This window comes from Trachurus japonicus, chromosome 18 (assembly GCF_045865225.1).
Source record: "Trachurus japonicus isolate A0001 chromosome 18, Traja_1.0".
Lineage (NCBI taxonomy): Eukaryota > Metazoa > Chordata > Actinopteri > Carangiformes > Carangidae > Trachurus > Trachurus japonicus.
This window is the reverse complement of record NC_140924.1, coordinates 18,867,505-18,894,525: the sequence shown is the minus strand read 5'-3', so window position 1 is coordinate 18,894,525 and position 27,021 is coordinate 18,867,505. Positions and strand designations below refer to the sequence as shown.

General features: G+C 43.1%; 1 protein-coding gene across 4 annotated transcripts in view; it reads left to right on the top strand.

The window, feature by feature from the left end:
* Positions 1–27,021, top strand: part of svep1 (sushi, von Willebrand factor type A, EGF and pentraxin domain containing 1) — a 102,782-nt gene that overhangs the window by 35,012 nt on the left and 40,749 nt on the right. For all 4 annotated transcript variants that reach the window (XM_085759863.1, XM_085759864.1, XM_085759862.1 and 1 more), the window contains 4 exons: positions 18,881–19,039; positions 19,944–20,123; positions 23,403–23,582; positions 25,460–25,654. In XM_085759863.1, the coding sequence (XP_085615989.1) occupies positions 18,881–19,039; positions 19,944–20,123; positions 23,403–23,582; positions 25,460–25,654 (714 nt within the window). The remainder of the gene's footprint in view (positions 1–18,880; positions 19,040–19,943; positions 20,124–23,402; positions 23,583–25,459; positions 25,655–27,021) is intronic.

The following is a 27,021-nucleotide window of genomic DNA, read 5'->3' as shown; positions in this document are numbered from 1 at the left end:
CTCAATAATAATAATTAATCTTTATTCCTCCCTAGACAGAAATGTTGGACATGTCTCTGCTGAGTGGAAGTGGTGAGGCAGTGGCTCCTCTTTCCATGGGGAAACCCTCAAACTCAGACTTTAATTCTTTTGAAGGGTCCCACCGCAGAATTGATAGATGATCTTTGTGGCAGTGCTTTAATTATGTTTTGTTTGAGTGTGTTGCCTAAAACCAAGCCAGTACTGCAGACAATCAAGCCGAAACACTTGCCAGCCGCCTGCGTAATGACAAATTAATTGGCTTTTTAATCGTCCGTCTGTTAAATCTCTGCGTTGCACGGCGTACTGTTTCAATTTGATGCAGGTGGTCGCTGACATTTTAGTGCAAGATAAAGGCCGATACATTATTTTCGCAATATGCATGGTCACAGAGGAATCTAGCAAACTGTGATTGTTTGAGAGCAGAACGACTTGCAGATGCACTCGCTGCTGTGTGTCTGTGTTAGACCTCAGTCATCGAGACAGCTCAGGAGAGACGAAGAGGAAAATCAGTACAGAGCGTGCTGCAGTCAGTGTAACACTCAACTAGAGGAGGGCAAACACAACCAGGACACAATCTTCATTTTGTGTCCCTACATGTTTTTTTGGGTTTTTTTTTTTTACAATTTATATTTATTTATTTAGTTGTCAATGTTGACAATACATTGCAATACAATCTCCTCAGGGTTAAGGAGTAGAAAAGAGAAAACCAACACACAAACAATCAAAAAGGAAACAAACAAAAAAGCAATAATAACCAATCATTATGTGTTTAGGCATCCTTATTAATCATGTCTTTCCTTATATGACAACCATTTCCCCCAAGAGGTCTTCTTTCATTTTCAACTACTGTATGTAAGATGCTCACCAGTATATCATCTATTATTGACATCCATTGTTTGTAACTTCAACTTCAGCAACTTTATTTGTCCCCAATGGGGCAATTCATTTGCAGGAGTGGGGAGCATAAAACAACATACAGATAAATAACACAGATGACAGTAATACAGATAAAAAAAACAAACACTGGATGTAAATGGACATAACGCAGATGTTAACAGTCAAAAAGCAATAAATAATTGATCAAATTAATCACACTGTGCTGTTGCTAGACCAAGATGGCCAAAGTGCTCTATAAAATTAAAGTGCGCCGTGCAATAAGCTACTTCCTCCTCTTAGAGTTGAGGAGGGAGACAGCAGTTGGGATAAAAAATTGTTTGTAACTGGGTCTTGAGCCAGTTCATAGTAACAGCCTTCTTCCCGTCACCAGGAGAATCTGGATCAGTGATTGGTCTCCTACATGCACTGATCCATCCAAATGTCCAAGGTACAGAACAAGACAGGATTCAGGAATCATATGTCCCAATACTTTGCAGAGATCTGAGTGAACATCCCACCAGAAGGGCTGCACGTGTTTTCAATCTGCATCTCCGATAACGTGCAGGTAGACATGAACGTTTCTGATCAGTGTTTTAAAATTCACACGGAGACAAGCAGCACTGCAGGGGGGAGAGCCCTAATATAAGTAAAGGGCATCGGGGTCACGGTGCCAGAAAGCACGCCTCTTTAATTCTCATCAGATGTTTGTCGAGACTGGAGCCCCTGCTCGGCTTATTAATCTGTTTTAATGGTTTAATTAATAGCAGAGAGCAGACTGCAGAGTTGGCTCAGTCAGCGAAAGGAAGGAAGGACACAGTGAGGAGCTGCAACCGCAACCGAGGATTGCTTCCTCCGTCTGTTTGTCAGTCTGTCTCTTCCCCTCTCACATAACAAGGTCTCGTGGGAGAGCGCCGGGCCGTTTAGTTGCGGACACTTAATTGTCTTTAATAAGTCGTTGTGCTCGTGCTATAGAGGCGACATGTGCCCGCAGCGCGCCGGCCCGATGCTGGAATATGTGTCACTGCAGGCGCTGTTGTTGGATACGTTGGCAAGCTAAGGCTCTATTAGCTCTGTTCAGCTCAGTTTTGGTTTTGTTAAATGGTGCGAAATTCCCTCGTATATGTTTCTGAGCACCACATTTATTGAAGGTTTTATCCTCTAATAACTTGAGAGGCTCTTTTGAAGTAGTGGTGGCTCCAAAACCAATTAGGTTTGCAGCAAGAAGGGGAGTACGTAACCAAGGAACATACAAGCAAACCCCGACAAGCTCCCCGCTGTTTTCAAGAAAAACCTCTGTAATATTCTGTTGCTTTAACCTCACTGGGGCTTGGCCGAGCCGTAGGTGTTGTGTGAATTATGGGTACGCCGTGTGCTCAGGCGATGCCAGAGCCGTTGAGTGGCAGACAGACGCAGCCGTACGCTGCCAGAGTTATACAGCCTCTCCGGTTTGTGTGAGCTCCGACGGCCGCAGTGTGGCTTCAGGTGAGTTTGGACAGTTTCCTGTTTTTCCTGACTTTGTTTTCTCACATTTAACAGACTTTGACACATCTGAAGAGAATACGACCAAACCTTAGGCCCTGTCAGTGGATTATTGTTATCGTTGGCGGAAAGGCTCCGTTGGAAACACTATCCAAATCCCCACAGTGCACAGCGGTGTTGTTTATGAATCTGTCGACAGCCAAGTGAAACAGCCTCTTCCACAAAACACGCCAGGAATCCCAGCAGATAGAAATGGATGATGATGAACCCAGATCCCACTCAGTTACTCTGACATGCGAAGCAGGACACTCTTGTCTCTCTCCTAATACCAATCCTGAGCTCTCGATATCCGTATCACGGAGGATCAACGGAGGTATGGGGAAGTGGATAGATGAAGTGAGAGGCTGAGAGACGTGGGGGGGGGGCTGTAAGAGGGCTGCATGTTTTCTTCCTGTCACACATTCAGGCTTATCAGGCTCTTCTGTAGCCCGAGAGAATGACAGGAGCTCTGGACTGTGTTAATGTGGTGTCAGCAGAGGCTTTGTTCTGCTCGGGATGGCTCTGCTCGGGATGAATCGGGGAGAGAGAGAGAGAAAGAAAGAGGAACAAACAGCTTGAGAGCAAGAAGGAACACACAGAGGAGATAGATGGTGTAGTGTTAGGATTGTAGTGTAAAACTCTGTCACTGTCAGTGTGCATGTGAATTTTATTCACATCAGACTTTCATGCATCTGATAGGAGCTTTGAAATATTATATCAAAACAATTAACATAATATAATATGTTGTTTATATGTTATCATTCAGGGTACTTGTAGAAAAAATAGCGGAAATAATGAAAGTAATGGCAAACAAACACTGCATATCTCCAAAATCAGGCAGGTTTCCAGGATGCCAAGTCGCCTACTCATTTTAATGTAACAATTGCCGATGAGAACCGGTGTCAAAAAGGAAAAAAGGAAGAAGAAAAAAACAATCGATCACGGACTTCATGATTGATTACCATGGCAACGAACGAAGCTTCGAAGCTTTGATTTTTTTGGGTCAGCCCTAGTTAAATGTTAAATGTTCTCTGTAAAAAAGCAGCTGTGTTATTGCACAGTCATTGTTACACAGAAGAGGCAGTGACTCACAGGGAATGAATGGACCAACAGAAGTTTGTTGTGCGATAAAAAACTTAAAAACCACTCATAGTCCCCCTTACTCATCTATTATAGACCTTTCAGCTCTCTTCCTCACTGGGTGGGCTTTGCTTCGTTGACATGACGGTGGCCCTGTTGTCATCACCTACAGTATAATCACATCTTTGTGACAACCGACCAGGTAAACTCCAACGAGGAGCGAGAGGTGATTGAAAGCCCCAAATGAAGCTCGGGAGTTATTTTTGTCAGACTCATGTTTACTACTATTTTATTGCTTTGCTCTTTTAACCTCCATCAGTTTTGTTCATTGATGGATATTTGTGATTGTAGGATGAGGAAATATAACCCTTTGTTACCAGGCTATGAATCGCTGACTGGAAGGCTTTGAGTGTACAAAAACATTTCCTCGGAAATGATGGTGGTAGAATTGCACAATGTTTACCATATTCATCTTATTAAAGCCCTGTGATCCCTAGAGGAGTCGTGTGGCTGCGGTGTGAGCTCCGACTCGACCCTGAACGTTACGCATCCATCTCCCTCTGTGGACGGACACAGACTTGACTGCATCTGCATGTAAATATTTACAGTCTCGATGTGAACGACCGAGAGATTTCAGGAGAGGAAGCCTTGAGGTGGACATAAATTGAACAAAGGAATCAAAATGACAAGGGGAGAGGTGGAGTTTGTACAATGCTAAGGAGGACAATGAGAAGTGTTGAAACGGGAGGAATGTTGCAATCATTATTCCTTTTCCTCTGTGCTTTCACTTTTTTTTTTTTTTGGGCTTCATCCCGGTGCAGATGTCGCCAGTGCAAATGAAGCGGAGTCAAAATAAAAATAGAAAAAGCTACAAAGGATTTTTGTGTTTTGTGAACTCTCAGGAATGCTGCTGAACTCAACACCACACTGGTTATCACCATCTATTCTGCAGCTCATCCTGCTCTACACTGACACTTGCTTACACACAGTTGTATACTGCTCAGGAATCAACCCACACACACACACACATACACAGCTGTGTGTTTTGGCGTGCTTTGCGTGCCCACACCTCTGACCCATTAAAATATACCACAGTCAAGGATCTGACACATACCAGATGCTTGCTGGAAGAGGCAATAGAGTTTGTTTATACCACACACACTACATTGGCATAACACATTACACTGGCCAGCCTCTAAATCTTATATGTTTAGTTTAGTTTATTTGTTTCATTCATCAAAAAAACTAAAACAACTCAAAAAAGAACAATAATGCAACTCCTGAATGATGCAAACTTATGTTGTCTACCCCTTTTTACAAGAAATCCTTTCACAAATTAGATAATATAGTACCGTATGTATCCACGCAAAGAAGTGTTTAAATACACTGTCGATAAGTTTGTTGTAGCTCAACAAAAGTGTGTACTAAAAGGAAAACAAACATTTCTGATAGAAAAACATGCAAACACAGCTTCAACTAGAGTCTAGACCCCAGAGTCTGAGAACATGTGAAGTCCAAAGAGGATAAAAACTAAAGACAACTTCACCGAGCATGAGTGTGCTCAACAAATCTCATCACAATCTGCACATTACATTTTGATATCTTATGGAAAGAAAAATTATGGTTTGTTATGATAGTAGATGAAGGTTGGCGGGGGGGACGACTAAAACGTTAAAATTCAGCCCCGAGGGACCATGAAATCCTGGACTAAGTTTTCTTGGCAACCCGTGCAGTATTTTTCAAGTAATTGTCTGGAACAAAGTGGTCGACCGACCCAACTAAATATCATTGCCATATTTAGAGCCCCGCTGCTACGCAAGGTTAAAAATGCATAAAGAAGAGCCAGGAAGTGAATAACATTGAGGTTCAACTTTAATATTTACCACACATGTCAACGGGCAGCGATTTATAAGATACCTTGTCATCGACCAGAAGGTTGTTTCTCCGCGTTGAAGGTCGACCCCACAGTGGCGCAAGACGAGAGGTCACGGGGTTACTAAAATCTCAGATTGTTCTGGACCAGTGCGTCGGACGGACAGCCAACTGACATCCGTTAGTGCCACTGCCTGACTCTCCAGAGCAGCTGGATTTATCATGAGCAAGAATCACATCTCGTCCCACTGTGAGTTATTGTGTTGCCTCTGAACCACAGTGGTTTGGACCAACGAAGGAGGAACTATAGCAACGACTTTCGGAGGAGACGATTGTTTTGGGATTTTGCAACGAGCGCCATCTCCTGACATGCTATCCGGCTTTCAAATCTCCTCAGACTGCGGCTTGTTGTTGTGTTTCCACCTCCGCACATTATCATTATGATGGACAGATGGTTTTATCCAATCACCTGCCAAATTTTTTATTTATTTTTTTAATTTTTAAAGCGTCTGCCTTTTTTTTCCAATGTGTTTTGCCTTCCCAGATGGTTCTGTGTAACAAACCATCTGCTGCGTCTGGTCGGCCGCTGCCAGCAGATGGATGAAAGTGGCCTAATATGTGACACTGGCCCTTTCTGTTTGCTCAATCGTTGTAATTTGCACTTAAATGTTTTCTAAAGTAAATATATTTCGACCAGAGGAGTGTGCTTAGTCAGCGCATCCAACATGTTACATAAACGCTCTCATAAAGACTCTCTATTTCCTCCAACTGCATAAATCCTAATCCCCTCAGCATCAATAACCACAGCAGACTGTCTGCTTCTGTACAGGACGTCTGCGACTGTCGAAAGTCCTCATTTCTCACTGTTTTTGTGGGGAAAGCAAAAGCTTCAGTTGCTCAACACTTCTGATTCTGGCTCAGTTTTGGTCTCACTGCGAGTGGGGGGGCAAATGCTTTGGATTTCCTGAGGACAAGTGGAGGAGGTTTTTTTTTTTTTTAATGGAGAGTGGGGGTGGGTCAAGTACCACCACTCCCCCGAACTCCCCTAACCCTCATTAATTGCTTAAGCTGATTGGATGGAACTTGAGGTTTGTGTTTTCCTTTGGTGAGCAGAGAGTGGAAAGAGAGAGAGGGAGGGCGATTCCTTACCCCGGAGCCATGCGTCTTCTGTGGTGGATGGATGGAGAGCTTTCAGTGACTGGGCAAAGATCAGACTGGCTCTGAGCCAGACAGAGAGAGCAGTGTGGTGGATGGGGGTAGGGGGTGGCGGGGTACTACCACTAATAAGCTCAGTAATAAAGATTATTTATATGGAACATAATTGCAAAGTGATTTACAACTTGTAACATATTATTTGATGTTATGTCAATAAAAGCCAGACAAATAAAAACATCTAAATGATGAGAAATGAAACGGTCATAAGCTTGGTTCAAACTGTTTATAAAGTGAACTGTACATCCTGTGTAAAACCTACCTGTGTAATTGTATTTGAGTGAATAAAAAGACTTTTAGACTTTTAGACTTTAAAGGGATAGTTCAACATTTTGGCAAATTGGTTCATTGCCATAATCCCTATAATCTTAGGAGTAGGTTCGTTACCTTTAATTGTCGGTGCAAGTTATTTTTAGAATGGCGGAGCAGAGCCGCGAGCTGCTTAGAGCTACGCTACGGAGGCTCATGGGATTTCTTGATTTCCCTCATCAAACTCATCAAATACACCATCTAAAAACTCTAAAACGCTCTCATGGACAAGTTGTGACCTGCACATTCACCACACTATGAGATAACAGAACGTTACGAGACGAGTTTGTTTTCGAGGCAAATGCAGAGACTGCTTGCAGAAAAACTGCCCCCGACGGAAACGTGCATCAGCGGTTTTGCATGAAAAACAACTCTGTCTCATAACATTCAGTTATTATCTCATAGCGTGGTGAATGTGCAGGTCACAATTTGTCCATGAGAGCGTTTTGGAGTTGTTGGATTGTGTATTTGATGAGGGAAACCAAGAAATCCCATGAGCCTCCGTAGCGTAGCTCTGAGCAGCTTGCGGCTCTGCTCCGCTGATCTAAAAATACCTTGCACCGACAAATAAAGGTAACGAACCTACTGCTATGACTATAGGGATTATGGCAATGGGCCAATTTGCCAAAATGTTGAGCTATCCCTTTAACCCTAACTCCACAAGACCAGCTGCACTTCTAATTTTACACAACAGTTTTTTGGGGGGGTGTTTTTTATATATTTTTTTACAAGCCATAGTAACCAGAGCCTAGAAAGATGTTTTCTCTGGCTTTTAAGAAAGGTCCCAGTGTTTAATCTTCCCTCAGGTGCTTTCGGACTGCAGTCTCTAATGTAATGTACATTTTTTCTAAAGAGCGGATTGTATACATCAGCACAGTATATAGACCAATGCTGAAATCCATATTAGTCCCTCCCTCAGCACCACATGTTTCAGCCCCTCCGCACCCTCTCCTCCCTCATTATATGACACATATAGGTCTGTAAAAGGCCTTAATTGATGACTACTGCTGCCGTGTTTGTAGGTCAGGGATGCTGTAAAGCAGACACGACTTGTGTTATAAACTGAGGCCACTCTGCGGGTGCGTTTGTGTGTGTAAAAAGGAGACAGAGATGAAGGAGCGAGGAGGCAGCGGTGGCTATAAACCGGGCCCCTAATAAGGACCCTCCTCTGCGGGAGAGCATGAGGAACAAGGAGCCGTGAAACAGCCAGCGGTGCGAAGCAGAACCTCACTGTGTCATTAACACTCCACCTCTGTCCATCCGTCCCCTCCGTCTCCCCTTTCCATCGCTCCGCCAATTTCTCTTTCATTTTCCGCCTGCGTAGGTCTCCTCCCTGCGCCCCGCCCTCACAGCCTCTGCCCTCCCCCCTCCTCCTCTCGCTGTCTTTTCAGAGTGTGCCAGGCGTGAATTAGCCATTTACAGAGGGTTATTTCAAACACATTAGAAACACCTTTTAAAGTCTGCTCTTATCTGAAAATAGGGAATGTTTTGCTCGACGACTATTCATTTCCAGTCAAGTCCATTTTTTTATATTTTGAGTCATACACCACCCTCCATCCTGCAGGTGTCTGGAGAATTGGGGCACTTACTGTATCTTAAGTAACAATAGATATTTGTTAATCATTATTTCATTGTGGTTCAGCTCACATAATAGACTCTGACCTCTGCTACAGCTGACAAAACAAAACTATTCCTAAACACAATCATCAGTAATGAATTCCTTATTACTGTAGCTCACAGTGTGGCCAGGAGTGATATAGCATTGCTTTTCTTCTTCCTCTGTAGGTCTGCTTATAATAGCGCACACTGTTTTCTTTTGAGGCATGAATTCAATCATCGATCAGTTTCTTCTCCAACTTGACTTTGTGCTCTTCACATATTTGAACTCCTCTGTACCTCCGTTTCCCGCTCACACATTATTTAAAGTGATAAATGTCCCCATGAGACTTTAAGGTGGGCTGAATTTCAGCTTAAGCATCTTAAGTGCTTTTCTCCAGTATCTCTTTCACGGCCTTTGCCCTTCTTCAAATCTAACATGTTTGTCCCTCTCCGTGACCCACGTCTGCCTCTGGATTCTTTCACCGACCCTCCTCAGCGCTATTTCTCAGCCCCCCTCCTCCCACTTCCTTTCACTTTCTGATCTCCTCGCTGTCTGCAGCGAGTGAGCGAGCCGACTGACAGCCGACTGAAACCTCTCCAGTTGGAGGGAGGCGATGAAGAGGGATTCACACAGTGTCGAAGGTCACAGGGCCGAGCTTAGAGGAAATCAGCAGCTGCCAGTTTTCTGGAGAAGCAGCATCTTTCTTTCTTTAATTTCACTCCTGATCTGTCCACAAGGGCCTCTTCAGCTGAGAGGAGGTGTTGAGTGAAAACACAACAACAACGACAAGATTCTTGCACAATCCTGTGCGTGATAGTGTGAAACAAAGATGCATACAGAAAGACACACACACACACAATTGGGTGGATCTGTGTCCTGTCAGTGGATCCGTTTAGCAGGATCACTCCCTGAACTCCCACTGGGAAACACCAACTCTGAGGCTACTGTGGGAACAGATAACTGTGTGCGGTGGCTTTCTGTGTGTGTGTGTACTGTAGGAGCATGTGTGCACATCTGGTGGGATGCTTAATGGCATGTTTATGACTGTGTGCAGAGAGGATGATCCGATGATACATCAGCCCTCAAATCACATCAGGAAATGTGACAAACATCCAGGAATCCGGCAAAATGGTGACACAACGACCAAAGAAGAGGATATGAAGACTGGCTTTTTTTCTGTAGTTAGTGTTAACATTCAAAGTGTTGTGCCGCGTTGCCTCGAGTGTACTGAGATCATGCCGCGGGCCTTTATATCACAACATTTCTCAGCACATGGACATCTGTAATCAGGCACACCAGACTGGAGACCAACCTGTGTTTGTACAGTTGTGTAGCGGTCTGCCTCGCTCTCCCCTGATCATTCCCAATGTTCCCCGGAGTCTGTAATAAGCAGGAGGACAGAGTCTCCCCGTCCTTGGGAATCTGTAAAATGTGTCCAGCAATTTACGATGAAATCATCCTCCTTTGGGAATAGGATTGAATAATAAGCAGGAAAAAACCGCGATGGAGCAGGCACTGAACTTCCTCAGTTTCCTCTCCAATGACCGCCTTGCATCACACTGCAGAAGTTTCACATTCCTTGGATAAGGGGGGTCCGCGGAGGTCCCCCCCCCGCTCCCTCCTCGCCCCAGATGGAGGCTGTGTAGGTGGACAGCTGTGCGGCAGCCACATCTCGCCCCCACCCTTTTTTTTTAAAACTCCGCAGTCCAGCTGGAGAGCAGACCAGACTTCAATGAGACTCTGGCGATGTGATTTAGAGCATCCTGACATTCCTTGAAGATAGGATTCCCAAACTTTTTTTCAGCTTCAGGTGACCCATGCGTCGAGGTTGGAAAATTCCTGTGACCCTTATTGTTGCAAACACGTTCTCATCCACACATCACGTTTTTTTCTGCCTTTGGGTTGATGAGGGCACAGAGTTTATCCCCAAGTGGAGCAGCAACTGAACCAGGTGACAGCTGTCGATGATTTTTCTCTGTGGATTCTGAGTCTGAAACCAGCTGCTGGACACTTCCTGGGTTATGATAATTACCTGAAGTTGGAAGTTTTATCGTCCCTGGAAAGTTCCCAGCGTCCTGCTTGGGGACACTTCAACAGGCAGGGACTTTCCAATGACTTGTGTTTGCCACTTGTTCACAATGTCCCTTGCAGTTAGGGCTGCCCCCAAAGATTTTCATGGTTGACCAGTAGTCGTCATTTAGGGCCATTAGTCAACTAATCATCGCAGAAATACATAGCTGAAATAATATCTCAAAATGATCCCAGATTTTATGTTTCTTGCCCGACAGTGAGTGATCACGACTTCAGTCATATAGATTTTGACTTAATTTTGGGCTCCAAATGTTTTTTTGTTTTTCTTCTGCGACCAATCAACCAATGAAATTTAGGTTGACTAATGACTTCTTGATCGACTTAGGATAGGTTGACTATTTTGGGGCAGCCTTTCTCGCGGAATTGGCCATTGTGTCATTGGTGCTTGGTGATGCTGCTTTCACATTGCTTCTTGGTCGTCACTCTTCATCATCCTCAAGCTTTGGAAACTCAAGGCAAAGCCAATAGCAGGTGCTCGTGCTCGTTCTTTCCATGGCGGACCTGTCACTTGGGAAACCATGAGTGCCATGATGTGAGCGTCTGTGGCTGAATATGGTGGTGTGGTATTCAATCAGAGCCATTAGGGATGAATGTGTTTTCCTTTCTGACACTTAAAGGATTAAAATGTCCATCATGGCTGGACAGAAGTATCATTTACATTCTTCACATCCCACCATATTTAAGCTCCCCTGGTGGTCCAGATGAATTCAATGTAAGATGCAAACAGTCTGCTGGCTCTGTAAAGTAAATGTATATGCAGACTGTGTTTACCTGAAATGAATCATTCATTCATGAGCAATGGCTTCTCCATGATATACATCTGTTTTTGTAGGCTAGACTACACATTTTAATTGTCCATTTCCATTGTCTATTTATGCACCTCAAGTGTGCATGGGGAGCCTCAGTGAGGAGTGGAAAGTTTTCTTCGCATGTGAACATTGTTTTCTCAGTGAAACACCCTGGAATTTAAGGTCCGACTTCACAACATGTCTCGTGTGAGAGGGCCGTCAACCACAGGCCTCTGTCCAAATTTAGAGCCTATTTGCCGTATTGCTGGACTTCCTCTGTCTCCATTGTTTGGCTTTGAAGAGGACAAGCCGACAGATCTGGGTCACGGAATCGTGAATATTATAGGGTCGCAAAAATATCTGTTACTTTTATTGTCTGCTTTGCACATAATGGCCAATTATGTTACCTATTCATTGTGATGGCGACAGTTCTGTTTACTGAATCTGACTGATGTGGGATCAAGAGTCAGTCACAAAATGCCAAAGACATGGAGGTTACTGAAAAAGTGAATATATTATAATTACATTACAATATCTAGATATAAAAATGCATAATTTATTATCAAATTGTCAAGCATCAAGAGTTGGCATCAGGCATATACTTAAGCTTGTGACATGATTCTTTGATTATATATCAATATGGGACACTTACAACTTTAAACCATATTTTAAGCATTTTGGCACAGTTTGTTGTAACACGTGTCTGGATCATTCACTGTGAATCTGAATTTTTATCACTGAAGTCTGGTGTAAGTTGTTTCACACTGGCCTTGGAGGAGATCTGCGGTCCCTTGAGCGCCTTTCTAGTTTTTGGAAATGATATAGAAACAACATTGGCGCAGATATAGAATATTTATAGAGCATTTTAAATGATACCCAGTCATCAGTGTTTTTTTTTCTCCCTGGTTGCTACTAGTTACTGAGGGAAACTCTTTCATTAGTATCTTTAGCTGGATAGCATTTCAGTGGTTTAAGATGCCGTTATCAAAAGTTAATAATAATGTGCAAAGAGCAGAAAATGAAAGAAAATGGTTCCATATGTCAAAAAGTAAATCCAAAAAAGGCAAAGACAGACATAACTCAGACCATTTCACTAAGTGACTACCTTCTTGCTCATCATCCATCATGACTCATCATGCTAGATGTTTGTACGTTTAAGTTTTTGACTTGCAGTGGCAATGAAATACCCAGATTTCTGCTCTGATACCGAAGTATTGGTGTTGGCTCATTGTTGCAACACAAGCAGCCATGCAAGAACTTTGCCCAAATAAAATGGTCTAAAATTGGCACAAGTGTGATTGAAGTCAGGCACAAGGTATGATCAAAGAATAAACAAAATGACAAATCTGAGCAAACGTTCGCTGCATCCTGACTGTTCTTGACAGTTTTCATTACTCTGCGCTGCAGATACACTTAGGCTGGTACCAAACATGCTTTGGTTTGATTCCCAGCTCTTCTACACACCAACGTCCAAGATTATTTTACAGTTTAAAGTTGGTTCCAGCTGGATTGAACAGAAGATTTCAGGTTTTTTTTTAGTTCATTCTCCCTGAAAAGAAAAAAAAACAACCCAAAAAACATAAACGGTTTATGTTCAAAATAACATTTGGGAAGCAGTGTGTGTGTACGAGTAGTATACAGATTGGTATGTGTGTTTGCAAGCGTGTGATTGTGGATTTTGTTGGACTAAGGAGAATATGTCCCTCTAAGATGAAAACCACTCTCTCACTAACTCTTGCTCTGTTTGTCATTGTGGCGGAGGAGGCAGATGTTCTTGCTCTCCCTCTGGATCTCCTTTCATCGTTTGAGTCCCAGTCTGTTTTTAGGCCTGGCTAATCGAACACAGCGTCCCCCAGAGACACGAGAGATTCTCGTGTGATAGTATCTTTGGCTCCCGGACCAGACGTTGTCTGCCAGTTTAAATGACTTGCTTCATATTAGGAGAAAGGAGTTTAACAGATGAACAAGTCTGTGCTTGTTTTTGTCCTTCACTTTTTCTTTTTGACTTCCTATTTATTCCAAAGAGAATTGACTCCTATTGTGTTTCCATTTTAAATCATTTCATTGTTATCATTTAATTTTGCAGCGAGGTTCATTTCTCCAAACAACTGGGGGAGTAGCTAATGAATTTATTGGCAGATTTTTTTAGCTGCAGATTAATAGAAAACTTTCTGTGCTAAGTATTTACAGTAACAGGGCTGCCTGTGTGACACTGTGACCGGGAATAAACGGTCGTCCATGGTCCTGAATGAACATGTCACCCTGCACCCTTCACAAAGTGTGGCTCACTGATGTGTTTTTGGCAAACCATGACGCTCCGTGGCAGAGAGACATAAGATACATGTCAACATTTGGCTCCTGTGCACAGGCAATAAGAGCTAAAAGGATAAATCTTTTTTTGATTTTGGTCTTTTTATGAGGTTTGTTTACAATAAAATACAGAATATTGCCAGACTTTTGCTTTAGAAGGAGGCAAAGTGGACCTCAGTGCCTTCAGTGGTTAAGGGAGTCAAAGTGGCCCGCCAGTTCGCAGAAGTGATGAAGGAGGCACGTCGTGCTGGAAAATCAGACATCCATTTCGTTATCTATTTTTAATTTATACTCCCATTTATACTCTGTGAGGGCAGTTTGGCCTGCTTACAGCTCCCTTTATTAAAGCAATATTTCTCTCTTTTGAATTTCTTTTAAAGAAATCATTTGAAAAAAACAAAAAAGACATTTAGAATTACAAGTATTAACGCTGGTGGTGTTTTGTCACTTAATTATTCCTCATTAGGATCGCTCAAATATTGTTGTAACTCTGAGTAAACATCTCCTGATCTTTGAGGCCGGCGCTTTCCTTTCCTAAGATCATTAGTGGCGTACAGTAGTTCTCTTTGACCAGCCGCTGTCTCTACATACGGTTACAGCCAGTTCAGACACAGCAGGCTCTTTCTGTTTTATGGTCATCTGGCCGCTGTCGCTCCACTTCCTCTCTAAATGAAGGGTAGAGCGCAGCAGAGCCGTAGTAGGATGGACCCAGAATGAGACCGTTTGGGCTGCTGCGTAATTCAGACCGGCAACAGGGTCCAAACACACTCAGTTTCAGTATGGGGTCTGTCTTCTGGCTGAAGTCATGGATATATTTTTAAAGGAAATTTGCACAATTTTCTCCATGTTCGCCGTCCAGCTTTTCCGTTTTAATTTTAGATTCATGGGTTCACTTGTTCTTTCATCATTTATCCCTTCCTGTTCATCCCTCCCTCCTCGGTCCCCATTCCCGGAGCTAGAAGCCGTGTTTGGTTTTTTCTACACCCTGTGTGTTTGTGTTGTGTGTGATGATACGTCTGTTTGTGTACACTCTACCTGCCAGGAATTGAAATGTCTTTTTTTTTTCTTCTTCTTCTTCTTTTTTATAGTTACAGTATTTCCACATTAGTGCTGCGGGTGAATTATTATTCACATTAAAAGTAACTAGATTTCCTGTAAACCTTAAATGGAGCTGTAAAACAGATTCCCGAGGACTTGAACAGGGGACACTTTTAGCTGGCGTCCCGTCTTATGTAAGAGACGCCTCCGCTGAGTTTAAAAGACACAGAATTCACTGCTTTTGTTGTCAAACGAGAACTGCAGACAGGCTGACGGACACAAACACACTGTCTGTCTGCAGTCTGCACACACAAGAACAGGTACATGCTTTTTTTTTCATGTGTGTGTGTGTTTGATGTGGGTTACTGGGTGCGTTTTAGTGCCAGAAGCCAGTGCTTGCTTTACTGTTGGTTAACATCTACTGGCTGACCTGACCCGAAGGGGGGGCTGGCTCTGGCTCAGCAGTGGAAACTCACACCTGGTCTCTTTCTGAGCAGCGACTCGATGAGTTGTGACGAATACTTAGGACTGTGGATTCTCTGTGGCACCTACACTACAGCTTCTAATTGAACCTGCTAGTCGAATGTTTCTGTTTGAACTGGATACTCCTGAACTGTCTCCAACTAACTGAGACAGTCACAGAAAGTCATATTGTTATTGTTTATGTTCAGAAATATAAGTAAAGCTCATTATTTTGGTTGGTTTAACACTTAAGAGCCTTGAATCCATTCATACTGTATAACATATCCCAATTGGACGCAAGTTAATTTATTTATTTATTTATTTTAAGTGTTTAAATTATGTGTGTGGGTGTGGGTCAAGAGAGTTTATGATTTTCTCATTTGAAGTGCACGGCACCAAATTAGACCGTCCAAGAAGCTGTCGGAAACCTTTTTCTTTGGAGCCACTTTTGATTCGGAAACTGCCCCGGCTCAATATTATAGGGGTTTGTTTTTAAAACATTAATGCAAACAACATTTGGATCGACTCGACTTGACTCGACCTATGATGTCAGTAACGGCTCAGGAGCGCCCAGGAAAGAAGTGACACCTGCAGCCACAGTCGGCAACCAGAGCAGCGTGTGATTTAAACACACTTTCTGTAAACACACAGTCAGTTTTTTTCCCCAACAATATCTTTATTTATTTCCAAACATATTAACACATATATACAACCACTGGGACTCAATACTCCTGCCCCAAACTATGCAGAACACATGTCCACCCAAACCACGATCAAGACACAAGAACAAAACAACTACAGGAGTAAGTAAATATAAATAACTAAAGAAAAAAGAAAAAGGGAAAAAACTTAAAGGGATAGTTCAACATTTTGGCAAATCGGCCCATTGCCATAATCCCTATAGTCATAGCAGTAGGTGTGTTACCTTTAATTGTCGGTGCAAGCTATTTTTAGAACGGCGGAGCAGAGCTGCGAGCTGCTCAGAGCTACGCTATGGAGGCTAATGGGATTTTTTGGTTTCCCTCATTAAACTCATGAAATACACAATCCAACAACTCCAAAACGCTCTGGTGGTCATGACCTGCACATTCACCACGCTAAGAGATAATAACTGAATGTTACGAGAGAGTTGTTTTCGAGGTAAATTCATGCAAAACCACTGATGCGTGTTCCTGTCGGGGGCAGTTTTTCAGCAGCAGTCTCTGCATTTGCCTCGAAAGCAACTCTGTCTGGTAACGTTATGTTATTATCTCATAGCGTGGTGAATGTGCAGGTCACAACATGTCCACCAGAGCGTTTTGGAGTTGTTGGATTGTGTATTTGATGAGTTTGATGAGGGAAACCAAGAAATCCCATGAGCCTCCATAGCGTAGCTCTGAGCAGCTCACGACTCTGCTCCGCCGATCTAAAAATAACTTGCACCGACAAGTAAAGGTAACAAGCCTACTCCTAAAACTATAGGGATTATGGCAGTGGGCCAATTTGCCAAAATGTTGAACTATCCCTTTAAATACATAGACTATAAAATAATAATACGTAAAAAGGGGGAAAAAGTCTACGCAAAACTAATTGTACCCTGTCCATACTCACAAGCAGTAAACATTTTCTCCAAATGAACTGCAGAGGGCTACTTATGGGTCATCCCCACACACAGTCAGTTTAACCAAAGTCCTTCAATATAGAACGTCTCTGGTTTAACCCACACCCTCCTGTTAAAGTAAAAGAGGACTGTGCTCAGATGTCACCGATTACTACGCACTTGATTGTTCTCAAATGTGTTTGACCGTGCACTCATGCTCACAAATACTTCACGCTAATTTCCAGGCATTAGTTAACCAAACAACTCTGCAGTCAATCCTGAGAAAGTCGTTTCAGCTATGACTAAGAATGTGATGGTTAAAAAACAGCGTGAGTCATGTATACAACATGCAAACAAAAAATGGCAGTCATCAAGGATGTTGTGGTGTTTTTGTTGCTTCCTTTTAAAGCAGTTTGGATACACAGGAACAAAACCAACACAGAGGAAAATGACTTGGAGTTTGGTTAACAACTGATAAAAGGTTTTTACCCTTCTGAGTGCACCAGTAATCGCTGTGAATTATGGGAACTGTCAGCGCACCAAATTGCTTGTGTGAAACTACCCATACGATGGCTGATAAGGGTTGTTGTTCCCGGTAATAACATAACTTAAATAATCGTGAACTGAATTTAGGAGATCGTTTAAAGTAGCTAATTAAACAAAACAAAAAAACACCACAGGCTTGTGAGATCACTAGATATGATGGAATAATATCACGTCACGGCGGATTACGTCAGTGTTCGCACTTTTAATCAGGGAAAAGCCTGTGTGAAAGTAACCTATGACCCCCTGATAAGAGCAGCCTGATGGATCCAGTCTTTGATTCTCGCCGTGCAGCGTTGGCGATGCACTTGCTGGCTTTTTGGAAGTTGATTGATGGGCGAATGAAAGAATGCTGGAGGAACTCCGTATGACCTCCGCCTCTTCATCTTTACAGCATGTCCACTGATGCGACTCAGGTGATGCTAATAGAAAACACACCGCATCACGTCTGCGTGCATCCGTGAGCGTGTGCGTGCGTGCGTGTGCAGGTGATCAAAAGCGTTCCTCTAATGCGGCCCATCTGTGCTTACACGCCAACCATAACCGGTTTTAGATGCTCGTAAACCTTTTCTTTGATTGTTGCATTTCTCCCTAATGAAAATGGTCCATGGTGTTCGCTGCCACAGAGCTGTTTTTTTTTTTTTTTTACCCCTGCTTGGAATAATTAAGACGCTGAACTCGGAGCTCGTCCTTTTTTACCTAGCCAGTGAGATCATTGTGTCATTTTTTGCCACATTTTCCTCCACTACAGTACATGTCCAGACATGTACATGATCAAAGCCATAAATGATTTTGTAAAGCTGTTTTTTTTTAGTCACGAAAATTGTTTTTCATTTCAGCCTAATTTCCTTTTATACATCCATCATCCAGTCTTTCCATCCTTCTGTGTCTGTTCATTACATTTCATATTTATTCCATCCATGGATTACATGCATACATTACATGATTACATATGTTAACTTTTCTCTCTTTTTCTCCTTTATCTGTATGACACCATAATGTAAATGGAAAGGAGCAGGAAGAAAAACTTATGATACCTGCCCCTTTCTATAGTTATAATTACATTATCTTAGATACCAAGCATTAACACCAATACCATACGTTATTTCAGAGAATTAAAGATGAGGAAACATATAATAACAACAACAACAACAACAACAAACAATCAAACAAAAAACAGCAATAACACAATTCTTATATCTACTCATATACTTACTTTTTCTCTTTCTCCTTCTTTTTCATATGCACTTTTTCTTTTTTAAACATCTTCTTAAACTGAGATATGATTGTACAGCTTTTCAATTCCTTGCTTTGTGAATGTTATAACTTTTGTTCTTGTGCATAGATAGATAGATAGATAGATAGATAGATAGATAGATAGATAGATAGATAGATAGATAGATAGATAGATAGATAGATAGATAACAATATAAAATGCAATAAAAATGTATATACAACAAATCGGCAGTGTTGATTGTAGTTTAGTAGCAGTTTGCATGACATTACATACAGAAATATATATAAAACGCACAGTTTTGGGACTGGTTTATAACTGTACATCCTCTTCTCTCATCCGTCCAGCTTGTCCACCTGGCACTTACAAACCAGAGGGGGCTCCAGGAGGTCTGAGCACCTGCCTGTCGTGCCCCGACCTGCAGCACACCTCCCAGCCAGGCAGCACCACCCTCGATGACTGCGCCTGCAAGCCTGGCTACCAGCCGATAGGCATGACCTGCCAGGGTAAGACGGAGCAAGAGCAGTAGCTGTTGTGTAGGCATCCAACTGGAAACTGCGGCTATTGTAACTCTCAGGTCTCATGTGGTTGTAATAATGAGACACAGAGTTGTTAGTAGAGGGCAGTGAAAGTCAGCTGCTTCCAGGAAAACCATGAGGGCTGGTAAACGAAGTGATATATTGATGAATCAACTGGAACACAAAACAATCTGCTCCATCCTGTATCATGACTCTGCTTCCAGTAATTTCACTGACCCTCCCATTTCTCAAAGAATGAGCCAGTGATTTCCTCACAGCAGTTCATCTGTACACAAGGATGCTCATCAATCACCAGACTGCATCGTGCTTTATCTTATTCCCTCTGTGCAGATTGGGGAGGTGATGGTTGACAACCTGCAATTTTCTGCTTCCAAGATTTGTTATTGTTTTTGACAGGAACATTAAGTTTCTGGTCGGCCCCACAGCAGCCTCCACTACAACACCATCACTACAGGCTGTTTTTAACTTCTCTTCTCTTCTCTTCTCTTCTCTTCTCTTCTCTTCTCTTCTCTTCTCTTCTCTTCTCTTCTCTTCTCTTCTCTTCTCTTCTCTTCTCTTCTCTTCTCTTCTCTTCTCTTCTCTTCCTCCTCCTTTCCTCTCCCTTTCTCTTCTCTTCTCCTCTTTTCTTCTCCTCCTCTCCGCTCCTCTTCTCTTCTCTTCTCTTCTCTTCTCTTCTCTTCTCTTCTCTTCTCTTCTCTTCTCTTCTCTTCTCTTCTCTTCTCTTCTCTTCTCTTCTCTTCTCTCCTTGTCCACCTCTTCTCTTCTCTCCTTTCATCTCCTCTCTTCTCTTCTCCTCTTTTCTCATCTTTTCTTCTCTTCTCTTCTCTTCTCTCCTTGTCCACCTCCTCTCCTCTCCTCTCCTCTCCTCCAGTGGTTTACTGTCCAGAGCTGTCTCCTCCAGAAAATGGCTTTTTTATCCAAAATGTTTGCAACAACCACTTCGATGCAGCCTGCGGTGTGCGGTGCCAGCCAGGTTTTGACCTCCAGGGGACCAGCATCAGACTGTGCCAGGCCGACGGCACCTGGACGGGGACACCCGCCAGCTGTAGAGGTGAGGAGGGGGCGGGAAGGACGCACATAACACTTTTGCATTGCAGCAGCTTTCTCTTCATGCAGCTCAGTAACAATAACGATGTAGAAGCAGAGCTGCAGCTGATCATTATGTCAGGTTACTAGCAGATACTTTGCTCCATAGAATAGTAGAGACATGTGAAAAAATGTGCATCACAACCAGTCCAAAACCCAAAGTCATTCATCTGACAGTTACATAAAACAGCACAGCAGTTTAGATACATATTTTAGAGGACGGAGCTAGAGATAAAGGCTCTTTAAATTCATATTTTAAGGCTCTGTCCAGCCAACATCACTAAAAAACAAGTCAAAACTGCAAAAAAAATGGAGCTATGTTTTGAGGAAAGGACATTAGGAAATGAAATGGGTTCTGTTTTGTTGTGTTGTCGATCAAACTTGTAGAACAAATGTAAGCCAACTGAAAACAATTAAACAATTAAAATCAGGTTTTTTTCAAAATGTAAAACTCCCGTCAATGTTGACTGACACTTTGTATGATCGTGTACGGTGCATACAATATCTCACAACGCTCCCGGTTATATTGCGATTAGAGACAAATATACAAGCTCGTCTGATTGATTCCAGCAGGTCTTCCACACCACATGTCTCATATAATTCCTCATTAAACAATGGGACCTTCATCAAAGCACTCAAAAGCCTGACGCTTCTCCTCTGATCTTTGCAGACTTTAATAAACATTTATGCAACACTAAATCAACTTATTGAGATGAAGAATGGGAGTAGATGTGTTGCGCTGATTCGCCACAACTGTCCACCAGCCGAGAACAGTACAGACAGTCTGTGTGAGTGCGTGTGTGTCGGCGTGTGAATATGTCTTGCAGTAATATTGATATCACATGTGTTAAGCTTAAACAAGGAATCAACATGTCAACATTTACAGGGCGGCTACTGCTTTTCTGCCAGGAAGAAAGGTAGAGAGAGCGCTGATTCAATTAAAGAGAGGGCGAGGCTGGGAGGAAGAAAGGATATTAGGAAAGAGGGGAAACGGGTTCAAGCGAGCAGACGGGACAGAATGAGAGGAAGAGGGTGTCGGAGGGGTCAGGATATTAATGATGCCAGTTTTTTACAGAAAGACAGCAACAGAGTGACTCATAGAAAATACCAAGACACTGAATATTCAAGGGTGTGTGACTGTGTGTGTGGGAGATTTATAGTATGTGGCTTTGGGTATATATTTCTGAGTGTGTGTGCATATGTCTGCTTGTATGTGTTACACTAAGTTTAGTCTTTGCCACATACTGTAAGACCTCCCAGCTAGTTAAGCCCTGAGGGAGGGGGAGGGGGAGGGGGTGGGGAGGGGAGGGGGTCCCCTCCGAAAACCGCCTGTCTGTCTATGGGTGGTGATGAGAAATAACACGCTACACGCCCTTTTCTAGACCTCAGCATAATAAAGAACAGACACACTCCGGACTTTTTTTTTTTCTTCTTCTTTTATTTCATAGGGGATTTCACACTTTGGGTTAAATGATAGGTCCCAATTTATAGCTACAGATGATATAGAGCTGTACATTCCTGCAGCTGATTTACTGCTTTCTCTCCTCCTGTGATTTATACGCAGCACTTGTTTTTTAACAAGTATGCCTCAAAAAACAAAAAGGATGAAAAGGCATTTGCGATCCATAAATTGGTAATAACTAATGTTTGAGTTAAACTTAGAGAAGCACACACAAGGTGGAGTCGTGCAGAAGGAGGAAATCCCTTTGCAATATGACTGAAATGAAGCGTAATGTGACTTTTTAAGTATTTTTGGGGGGCTTTCATGCCTTTAATTGATAGGATAGCTGTAGAGAGACAGGGAATTGGAAGACAGAGAGGGGGAATGACATGCAGCATCTGTAGGTATTTCATCTTATACAGTATGTGTTTGTGAGCATACCTGTGATTTTCAAGTTGGGCTCGAACATGGACAAGGTTTGGAAGAAATCCTCTAAAGAAGTAAAAAAGCAGACTGTGAGACTTCTTCTGAAGCCAAAACCCAGTTGCAGCAGGAGGGACAGGAGGAGCCATACCACCAGTCACAGAAGATGCAGCGGTCCTTCGTTGAAAAATGACGTCACAGCAACTCAATCTAAAAAACAGACTGTGTTGTGTTGTGTTGTGTGTGTGTGTGTATGTGCCAGGTTTGTGCTTCTGACTTGGCACCAGTATCATCTGTTGTGTTTCCTGACTGATCAGACGGTGCGACGGACGCTGCATGAAGTCGACCTCCGCAGACGGCGTCCAAGAAGAAAACCATTTCTCACAGAATGAGGAGGATTAAACTTTGCCAAAGAACATGAAACGAAGCCTGATGAATATTGGCAGCACATTCTTTGGTCAGATGAAACCAGAATAAATGAGTTTGGATCAGATCGAGTCCAGCGCGTCTGGCGTGCACTGGGCCAGGACTACCTCAGCTCAGCGCGTCCAACAACACAGAGGAGGGATTGAGCTGATATGCGTGAAAGGTGCGAGAGGGAGATGACATTCATAGACGACATAATGAATGCAAGTTTGTACCCAAATATCGAACAAACCGATCACTCCCGGTCTCAAGAGGCTTGGCAGAAGAAGAACTTTCCAAACACAATGAAAAAATCAGACAGGAGTTTTGCAAAGAATAAAAAAGTGAAGACTACAACCTGGCCAAGTCTGTCCCTGAGCTGGAGTCCAGTAAAACGTCTCTGGTGTATTTTAAGCAGAAGGTAGAGCAAACAAAAATCCCCCGGCGAAGAGCATCTGAAAAGGATCATGGGAATAACAGCAAAACATCTCTCCACACGGATGGCAAGTTTGATATCATCCAAGGAATCTCAGTAATGAAGTTTGCTCTGACTTCTGCTGCAGCTGGTTTTTAAAAAAGAACCTTTCATTAGAGTTTAATTAGTCAAACATTTCTGCTTTTCCAATGGACTGGTTTCTTTCTTGATGTGCTTTGGCTAAAAAGTAAACACAACTCTATTAAGCAAAGGTTGGTCGCCAGTAATAATATGTATTTTCAGATTGTCAAATTGTCATAAGCCTCTAAATTGACTGTAACAAACCACAAAATGTACTTTTGAATCACTTGCTCGTGCTTTCTTCCAGGTTTTCCTTTTTCTGTCATTTTATGGTCTTAAGCTTTCAAAAATATTCAGAAGTGCCCGCAGCAAATTAAACACAAGAGCAAAAACAAAAACAAAGGCAGCACAAGCTACCAATCAGATCATAACAATGTGTTTTTCTCCTTTTTTTTTTTTTTACCCCCTGGACGCTGCAGTGCGATCCTGCCCGCCGCTCGCTCGGCCTCAGCACGGCTTCCTGAGGTGCAGCAACGGCGGCGCCTCCTACAGGGCCGAGTGTCAGGTGGGCTGCGAGCGGGGCCACCGGCTGGAGGGAGACCCCAGACTCACCTGCCAGGCCGACTCCCAGTGGAGCGGACCCCAACCTCGGTGTGTGGGTAAGCCTTCATCAGCCCAGACCTCCTACCTTAAACTGTCTGTTACCACTAACACCGCTTCAGTCTCTACGACCAGTCACTGCTATAACACCTTCTTCCTTTTTCTTCGTATTTGTATTCTTGATTACATTTCTGATTCCAGAGCACAAGAGGCCCCATGACTTATCCCAAGAATAAAATCAAACTGGAAAAATGGAAAAAAGAAAATAGCAGATCTGATTTGATTTGCCAATAAACTTTTTTTTTCTTTTTTCAAACTGTACATTTGGGCATTTTGACAAACATCCTAATAGAAATCTGCTAGAAGAGACTGGTGCATCACAATTTCCTCTCTCTACTCACGTCCTCCCCGAGGGAATTCATCTATCTCAACCACTACTTTCTGTTTTCATGTGTCACATCCTCATCCAAACTCTTGCGGTTCCCTCATCTGTCGAGGTAAATTAGATTTCTCTATTTGATTATTCAATTTGCATTATTTTCCATGATAGATCAGGCCAGCCCTTACACACACACACACACACACACACACACACACACAATGAGAGTCTCTCTTTCACAGTACATCTTTATTTTGCAGCCTGAATGTGTTTAACTCTAAGACCATATTATCTGTTTAGGTAACTGAAAAAGCAGAAAGATCATTTATCAAATGACTGACTCTAAAATAATCTGGATATTTCTACGTAAAAAACATGTGGGTTTTACACACACACATGAGGTAACTGGCATATACGCTGCGGTTAAACATATGGTGTGTGTTTTGCACAGAGCTACATCATATACAAGAGAGATACATCTGCTTTCTCATCGCCAAGCTGGAGTCAGTCACCACATATGCACAATATGCACACAGAGTTACCCACACACTTCACAACTGATAGTTAAGTTAAAATAGTTGCACACACTCATGCCCGCCACAGAGAGCACCCAGGTCAGGCACACCAACACACAAAAAAGGGACAGTGTGAGAGTGTGTAACCCACAAACCTCCGGCCTGCTCTGACTCACTTCCAGCCAACCAGCGAGCTGCGCTATTTAAAAAAAAAAAAAGCCCGGTTTTGCTTCTGGAAAACTCTCGGTTTATCGATAACTATCATCTCTTTCTGGCCAAGTTACAGATTGTTTGTTTGACCATCTCAGTGTTTTGCCCACAGACTGTCATTACCTCTTTAACACAACGAGGAGTGCTCGACAGACTGCTCCTGCAGCTGGGCGGTTTGTTTTAGTGTTTGTTTGCGCTGTGGTGGAACAGGATCACCTCCACTGCCCTGAGAGGATGTAGGGCTATTTTTTTTTCATCCAATTGAAATCTCCCTCTCTGAGAGTATTTCCCTCGATAGCTCTCACAGCCAACCAAACGCCGGGTGAAACAGGAGATAGAGAGAATGAGAATGATCCATCCATCATCAAGTCAAACCCACAATGAGCCTGCATCCCTCAAAAAGAAAAAAAGCATAAAAAGCCTCCAGTGTACGAGTCCTGTGGTCGGTGTTTTCTTAGGTCCATTTCCGACCAAATGTTTGTTGTGTTTGTGCCAGTCTCTGTTACACACACACACACACACACACACACACACACACACACACACACAGACTGAAAATAGTTTCATTTCTGGCCTTTATAGTGGAGCCTGCTCAAAGTAAGATTTTATCACTCTGGGGTAAAAACACAGGAAACATGCTCATGATGCTGAAAGAGTCTTTTTTTTATTTTCTTTTTGTCTATTATTGCTCTAACTGACCTTATCTTCAAATACTCACATTTTCCTGCCGCAAGCCTGATCAAGCCCGATGCAGCACAACTTTTAATATCGACTAATGAAAGTGGGAAGCAGTTTGCCTCTGTATCAGATTCATCTCTCCATCTCTCCCCAGAGGTGCGTTGTCCCCCCGCCGTGCCGCTGAAGAACGTCCTGCTGTCGCCCCCCGTCTGCGGGAGGAGGCCAGCGTCGCCGGGCTCCAGCTGCCTTCTCACCTGTCGTCAAGGCTACCGTCTCCAAGGAAACAGGAAGGCCGTGTGCATGGGCTCAGGAAACTGGACGGCGAATGTGCACAAAGCAGTCTGCACAGGTGATGAACAGTGTGTGTGTGTGTGTGTGTGTGTGTTTGTGAAAGAAAGTATGTTGAGGTCAGGAGTTTATGTCAGTGCGTGTTTTCTCACTAATTACCTTTGGTTGAGTTTATTTGAAGCAATAGTTTGACATTTTTGGGAGTAAATAGTTATTCTCTGTCTCGCCAAGAGCAAGTATGGAAATAGTGCCGGGCAGCAATTACCTCAGCGTAAACATTTGAAGCCGGTAGTTAACATTTTGTATCTCGTTTGTTTCATATACACAGAAGGCAGAAATGCAGAAACAGCACGATGTGGTGCACGGTGACTTCCACGCTTGGCACAGAAGACATGAGAACGACATTGATGAGGGTTTTTCTTGAAAAGATATGATGCTATTTCTATATGAATGAATGAAAGCCTGTACATTACAGTACAACAGGACCAGACTCATTGTCCTCACTGGTTTTTATTTCCTGTAGTTGGATGTGCCAGACGGTTTTCCACCATTAAGTTGTTTGTAAGTTCAACATGTCTGCGCGGAAGATTCAATTAATATTCCAGCGCTAGACGGAACGACACTTTTTTCTTTTCTTTTTTTTTTTTTTTAATGCGTCGAGTTCATGTGCAAGGCAGAAAAAAAGAGGCATTGTTAAAAGAGCTGAAGAGAAAGATGCCGAATATGTGGAGAAAGAGAGGAAAGATGAGGATATAAAAAACCAAGCAGCAGGAAAGTTGGAGGGAGAGTTTTTTTTCCACTCTCTGCCCCCCCTCCTCTTCTCTCTCTGCATATTTCTCTGCTTTGTGAATGGTGAGAATGGTGCTAACCCCATTTTGAAGCAGACTTCGGGTCACTAACTCAAACCATACCATGTCCGAGCCCTCATGCCCCCTCCCTCCTCCTGTCCTCCTCCTCCTCCTCCTCCTCCTCCTCCTCCTCTCCTCCTCATCCTGCTCCTCCGCCCTGACTGGGCTCTGGAGAGCGTTATAATGAACTTCAGCTCTCCAGATGCCTCGCAGGTGAAACAGGTGGTGCAGAGCAGCCTCGCCTCGCCTCCCCTCCCCCTCCCCCCTCCACTCCCCCCTCAGATGTCCTCAATCCCCTCATTTCCTTCACGGAGAGAAAGTTCCCTAATGAAGGAGCCGCTGTCATTAAGCAGAGGAAGAGGTGCAATAAAGATAAAATGAACGGAGCGGCGAGGAGGGGGGAGGATGAGTCATCTGTACTGTAGGTGTTTTATAATGGTACGGCAGAGAGATGGCACAAATGGGCTGATGGAAGAAAAGAGAGGGGGAGGGAAATAGAAATAAAAATGTGGGTGGGATGGAGAGAATGACGAGAAGGAGAGAGAGAGCAGAATGATGAGCAGATCAAAAAAAGTGAAAG